Source organism: Thermobia domestica, chromosome 17, assembly GCF_964235325.1.
Source record: "Thermobia domestica chromosome 17, izTheDome1.hap1.1, whole genome shotgun sequence".
NCBI classification, from domain to species: Eukaryota; Metazoa; Arthropoda; class Insecta; order Zygentoma; family Lepismatidae; genus Thermobia; species Thermobia domestica.
In genome coordinates, this window is record NC_137470.1 from 88,226,874 (window position 1) to 88,234,283 (window position 7,410).

Sequence of the window (7,410 nt, forward strand, 5' to 3'; positions counted from 1 at the left end):
TGTTCACGATAAAATTTGTCCTTCATTGACTTTTTATACCAAACATGTATTCTAAAAGGTGAAAGTTGCGGAGTTTGGACCAGTTCCACACATTTCTCGTTTACACCGCAAATAAAGTATTGAAGCAACAAAATAATTACTGAAATAAGAACCTCATTAATTTCAGCTTTATGGGACGTATTTAGAATCAAAGAGTCACGAGGTAAATTTATATTACAGAAACATGAAACTAGTACCATCAGACCGCCCTTTTTTTATTTAGAATGGGTCATTTTCAAAATCAGATGAACATTTTATTTTGACTTCGTACAGAAAAGCGAATCAATCCGAAACAAATTTCCCAGGCTGCTGAGTATTTGCTGTGTAACGTGTTAGTCAAGCTACAGGCGGATTTTATTATTTCTTGCACCGGCCCAGTGCAGGAAACACTTGATGTTAAAATACTTTTAAATTTTGTGTCTTGTATTCTACTGATGCAATCTCACTTACAGTAACACGATGAAACCCATACATTCGCCGTTCTCAGCTGTACTGCATACGCTTGACTACATACTGTTCTCGAAACATGTTTTTTCTCCCCTGGGGGCAACGTAGCCTGCAACTATCTTTTCAATATTACGCAGTCTGATCCAAATGAAATGAAATCTTTCAGTTTATAGTCCAACGTTTATGTTTTGCAGGATAAGGGAAGCGATTATTAAAGCAAGTGAATGATGATGGAGGAATTGGTAGAATGAGAAAGTGGAAGGAAACGGGAATACGCGAGAAAACTCATGGATACGATGTTATCCACCGCAAACTTTCTTGGTCAGGAATCGAACTGTGGATCTCACGTACTAATGGTAGGAATTCTACCATTGGTCCGCCGTACCCCCGTGTAGTCTGATCCAAAACCGATCTAAATTCGGGGTCGCGGTGGCTCAGTGGTAGAGAGTTCAAGTCTGGTGCACGGGGTCCGTGTTTCGATCCCAGCTCACGCCAAGTGAGCTTTGTGGTGGACAAACACCATGTGCGTGGGTTTTCTGAGGGTTCTCCTGTTTCCTCACACTTTCTTCATTCCACAATTTCATTCATTTCTCATCATCACCGTCTCCTTTAGCCGAGCCAGCATAATCGTGGGACGTAAAACGCGTACGAGTTCATTTCACTTTCCGATCTAAATTAGGCAACTCCCCTTACACACTGCATTTAGAACCCTCATAGATCATCGTCATTTACTTTTTATGCATCAAATTAACTTTTAGTGTCAGGTTTGATCCATTTATCTTTTAAATGTACCAATTAGAGAAATTTATCTCAACTTCGAATGGAAAATAAGGGCACGCAAAAATGGCAAAGGAATTTGTACATTTTTATGTGAAGAAACCTGAGAAACCTCGAATCCGTTTCCTAACAACGTTGTATTGTTGTTGGTACTTTAATAGCCTGAAAGAACAGCCTGCTAAACTGCTAATGTAGCTTTTCTTTATTAATATATGGCGCCATACCAATGTGGAGCCCAAAGGCTGCTGCGATTGAAAAAAGAAACTGTTGATTTTAGATTGAAAACCATCTATTTCCAACAGCTTTCGTTTAAGAAGTAAGATATTTGGGTTCGCTACGGGCAGGCGGTGTCCACAGCGCCGGGATATTAACGGCGGTGTATTAGGGCAAACTCTGTACTACGTGAGAAGGAGTAGAGCAGCAATGTGCAATGAACTGAACAGACGATGATAGTGTAAAATGGGAAGCCTCTTTGATTTCCGAGCTCAAATTATTGATGTTCGGTTGTCCCGAGAAACAGTTAGGGATGCGCTCGAGTCGAGTCGAGTCGAGATTTAAGCCTGTCTCGACTCGACTCGAGAAAATGTTGTCTCGACTCGAAAATATGTCTCTGTCTCGACTCGTGTCTCGACTCGAAAATATGTCTCTGTCTCGACTCGTGTCTCGACTCGACAGTATCTGTCTCGACTCGACTCGAATTCGAGTCGAGACGTCTCGAAATTCGAGTCGAGACAAAATATACAAGTTAAAATATACGCACACATCAGCCAGAACATTATGACTACCTACCTAATTGTCAGTATGTCTACCTTTGGCACGGATAACAACGGCGAATGCTCTTGGCATGGACGTAAATCCTTTGTAGGTCGCTGGAGAGAGTTGCCACCACATGTGCACACAGGTCACCTAATTCCGGGGAGGGGGGCGATGTGTTCTGACGTCACGTTCATTCAAATCCCAGATGTGTTCGATTGGGTTCAGATCCGGCGAGTTGGGGGGCCAACACATCACTTGGAACGCCTCTCTGTGTTCCTCGAACCACTCTATCACACTCCTGGCCTTGTGATATGGTGCATTATCTTGTCGGAAAATGCCACTACCGTTGGGAAACATGGTCGTCATGAAGGCGTGTACGTAGTCTGCAAGCAGTGTGCGATACGCCTCAGCCGTCATGGTGCTTTACTCGAGCTCCACTAGACACATGGATGCATAAGCATAACCTTGGCCCATATGGTTGAGAGGGAACATTCGTGGACACACACACACACACACACATATATATATATATATAATTCTCAACCTTTGCCGACCCACTTCTGGATGAAGGTTTCTCCAATTCTATTTCACACGTATCTATTTTTGGCAGTTCGTTTCCACGTTACTCCACAGTGCTTCCTAATTTCGTCACACCACATTGTATTACAATGTTTTCTGGATCGTTTTCGTTCCCTTAGGATGCAGTCAAGGATTGCTTTTGTCCACCTATCGTCAGTTCTTCTTGCAATATGACCAGCTCACTGACACTTGAGTCCTTTTATTTTCGCGATGATATCGGTCACTCCTGTCATCTTCCTTATCCATGTATTTCTTTTTCTATCTCTCCGGGTTATTCCAAGCATACATCTCTCTATGCTTCTTTGAGTTGTATATGCTCTCTCCCTTTGGAAGAAAGAGCATTATACATTAACAACTGATCACAGAAAGTTGTGAATTCAACCAAGCGTAGATTTTAATTCCTACTTTTTGATTGGAAGCGGCAACATATTTCACATTATTGCTTTTGGTATAAAAATCGATTATAAAGTTTTAATTTGCGGTGGCAGCTACATGGCATGAGTGTGAACTGCGATTCTTCTTTTCTTTCATTATTAAGAGACAACAAGTTTTATTTATTGACTTTAAGATTCACAAGCTGTAATTAGAAGTATATAATATACATTACTCACTTGTGCACGTTAAAGTTTTCTTTGTTTCGACACAAATATATTCACAAATTTCCACTTGGGCAGGTAGTCTTCGACCTTTGAAACCAACCATACATTTGCTTCTAATGTTTTAACCAAATATTTAGTATCGTAGTTTCGAGAAACCCTCTCTGATTTTGGATCACCATTGTGTAGTTGGAGTGTGTGAATGATATAAATACTACTCAAGCAGATATCCAGCCTAATTTTACGTCAGGTTTTGAAGATGAGACCTAAAATTAAGCCTTTGCCTCTATGTTAAAAATTGTTTTAGTCAATATCCGGAACGCCTTTCCCTAGAATAATTTCGTGGAACACAATGACGCAGATCGAAAAGTTCTAGACTATTTCTTTATCATGCTTTTAATAGGGTATTTATCTGCTTAAAAATATGACAATAATAAACTTAAAATATACAAATTTGGAGCGAGACAAGTACAGCACAGGAACTGAATTCGGACAACACACTGACTTACTGAAACGCAGAACTGGTGCGTTCCGGCCCATTTTAAGCCCCGCTTAGCCAATCTTTCCCTGATCTTTGCCTAATCCCTCATATTGACCTGAGCCTTAAATGTTGTTAAGGAATTACCTGGAACAACCTATCAGCACAACATCCACATATTCATTTACCCCAGCTCATTAATAGTGTTTCTTTCAGAAAAAATCTCCAAAGAGGGTATTTTAAAAGTAAAGAGGGGAATTATAGTTAAACAAATGTTTCTTGATATCCTGATTTTCCCTGAAAATTTGCCTGAAGCGTATTTTGCACTTGACTGTGTGTGTATAAAGGGGAAAGCCCCGGCTCACCCTCTGAAAGAAATACTGCTGATCAATAATACAAGGAAATCACAATATTAGGAAATCCAAATATTAGCCAGTAAATATCACATTTATAATTTTGATTTAATAAGTTAATATTTCACTTACCACTAAATGTAATGATATGGAAACTGGACTTGAACTGTTAATGGAGCCGCAGCCCATCAAATTCGTCGATAATCTGAGAAACGTTCATGTCGTAAGACCTTTCTATGCACAACACAGCTAAACTACGAAATTTTTCTTGACCCATAGTGCTACCAACGTATGTTTCTAGCCGTCTCAGGCACGAAAAGAAACGTTCATTGGTTGCGGAACTGACAGGCACGGTTAGAAAAGTCTTATTAACTTGGTTCAAGTTCGGGAAGCATGCGTAAAGGTTCAATTTTTAAAACAAATTTAGAAGCGATGAAAAATCATTTTCAGTCTATCTCTCTGCACACAAATTGGAGAAAACTGTTAACTCTGATGTCAGCTCAACTTTAGGGATTTTGTAGGTGTTGCTGACAATTGTGATACTTTCTGCTGATGGCTTGTGTTGATTCAACACGTCGTGCAGGGAATGAAGAACCTGCATATCATTTTCTTTGAACTTTTATTGCTAATATCCGCTCCCGCAAGATTGTCAATAACGGAATAATACACTTCGCGTCTGTAATATTCAGCTGCTGTCTCACACTCGAAGAAGTATCACCACCATACAATTCTCGTGGGATTCGTCTTCGCGGAACGTTCGGTGCACTGAATCCCGTCAATGCATGCGGTACCTACCGCGATGCGATTTTGCGTAGTTGCAGCTCATTACGCAATATCCTGTGGACGGTGTGTTTCTCGATGCCACTTGCCTCCGCAAACTCCAGTAGCGTCCATCGTCTGTCTTCATCTAGGAGCTGCTCAATGACGGCACGTGCCACGTCGGTCCGCACACTGACAGGTCGTCCCGAACGTTGCTCATCATTGGTTGACACACGTCCATGCTGAAACTTCCCTACCCACCGTGCTACTGTCCGGTATGGTACGGCATTATTCCCAAGGGCTTCCACTAATTCACTGCGACATTCCATCGCATTTTTTCCTCGGAGAACGGCTATTTTGATGTAAGCGCGCTGCTCAACACGGGTCACCTCCATCTCGCACGACACTCACCAACTGGCTGGTTTCACAGCCCTTGCTGTGCTACTACCAGCTATCACAGCGCAATCTGTTGTGCTGGATACACACTATGCCTGCAGAACTTCCACACGACACATATAAGTTTGTGATCCGCTCACATATCTATAAGAAAAAAATAGTTGCCATACCTTTTGCCCAAACCTCGTATATATATATATATATATATATATAACGCAGCGGCTGAAATGCGTGGGGCAGGGGGCCTTTATGAGTAAATTGATCATCGATTGCTCCAGGGCGCAGTAAAATTAGTTACGCCACTGGTCATATCTCTTTATTTGTCTTCTCTCTACATCATGTCTGGAGATGAATGTTGTGGCTAATAGGCTACAGCGGCAAAAAGTAAGACTATATACGCGTCAATGATAAATGTTATGACTTTTAACTTAACATATAAAGGGCAATAAAACGAAAAACACTATATCGGTCTTTTGCCCCCGTGGAAAAAATCTTGCGGCGTTAGTGATTATCATGTTTCTTACTTACTGTATTATATTGTGCTATACACGGAATAAATGCTTCAGTGTTTTAAATGATAATAAGAACCGTATTTACATTTATTACTGCCCTTGCTTTACGGCAGCGAAACATATTTACGTTCAGCGTAATCAATTTCTATTCTCAAATAAGGACAGTGAGGCGAATGAAATACTCGTAATTCACGCCCACATTTAGAAAAGTGTTCTGCGAACATGCCGTAGTAAATTCCTAGAGAGTGAAAAGCGCTAGTAGTAGTTATTAACTCAATCGGTTCCTATTGTAACACCCTGTGCCTTTACTACCTACACCTACGTTATTTTCCTAGTCAATATTAAAACTCTTCAAAATTAATCACAAATTCTTGTGCAACCATTCCTTCCTTGGAGTACTGCGCGGTCACATACCCGACACGGCGATGTAAAGGCACTTTTGGCGACGACGATACAACAGTAATAACACCCAAGTGAGACGGACGGCGCAATGCACATAAAAACTGCACACGGTTCCCAAGAACCAAAGAGATAACTAAATGTACACATACTCTTTATGAAAATTAACAAGTAGAAGCAAAGTTTACGTATAAATAATAATAAGATATAGGACTTACCAAGTTTTATCAAAAGCCCAGCGCCTAGGCGAGAAATAATTTCGATACAATATTCCCACATATCGGAAAGAAACGTCGTTTAAAACTCTTATTTCTGGCTGTAATCCGACATTTCACAATTAAAACCAAAATTATTATTTATCCTATTGTTTACCATCGTTACAAAAACAACAATATGTCAATCTTTATCGTTTAAAAATTCATTTGCATAGTTATAATTTATATTGCATAGATGAAATTCTTGTAACATAACCCAAAACAAATATGCTCAATTTTATTTATATTTCTAGAGATTTCATTATGTTATTTTTATTTCAAAAATTCTTTATTAATTCCATTTTAGTAATTCTACTTTTATATATTGATTTCTGTCCAATTGAGTTATTTCTAATTATTTATTGTTTCGAGTATATTGTTTGTGAATTTATGTGTCATATTTTAAACACGATTTATGTATAGCGATTTAAAACTATGTACGTTTGAGGTAATCAAAAATAGTGGATAATATGAAATTGTAACTACTTACATTAGGAAATTCTGATTACTCTGGAAATTTATAATGGTTTTGAAATTTAGGAATCCCTTTAAAGAAAATGAATATATTGGTATAACTCGTACAGTGTGAAGTAAAATAATACAAATTAGACTAACAAACAGAGAAGGGATATATTAAAATTGAAATATTTATGTAGTTTCCTTTTTGAAAAAATGGCTACCCCCAAAATCTACAACACACAGCAGTAATGTTAGTTGCAGACAGTAATGTGTTTCTCCCCATTATATGCTTAAGAATCATTATTTCATGTGATAATTTCTGAGTAACATTTATATAAGAAAGTAATTAACCACATGCAACTGAAGTGAATTTTGAATTACTTATTCAATTAACTTATTAACTTAACTACTATTTTATGTTGAACTACAAAATTCCATATATACAGGGTCTATCAGACCACACGTGCCAGGCATTTTTCTCGACTCGTAGTGCACGTAGATACTTCAAAAAATACAATGACCAAATAGTATGTGAGGATTCAAATGGTGGTGCTTTCATATCCAGTGGCGTAGCGAGAATATTTTCACGGGAGGTCAACTGGAAAA

General features: G+C 39.0%; 1 protein-coding gene across 1 annotated transcript in view; it reads right to left on the bottom strand.

Moving 5' to 3' along the window:
- The window catches only part of LOC145674565 (uncharacterized), a 61,867-nt gene extending 55,412 nt beyond the window's left edge, over positions 1–6,455 (bottom strand). The window contains exon 1 of the mRNA XM_081744752.1: positions 6,310–6,455. Within this exon, the coding sequence (XP_081600878.1) occupies positions 6,310–6,370 (61 nt within the window). The 5' untranslated portion in view covers positions 6,371–6,455. The remainder of the gene's footprint in view (positions 1–6,309) is intronic.
- Positions 6,456–7,410: the final 955 nt, after the last annotated feature.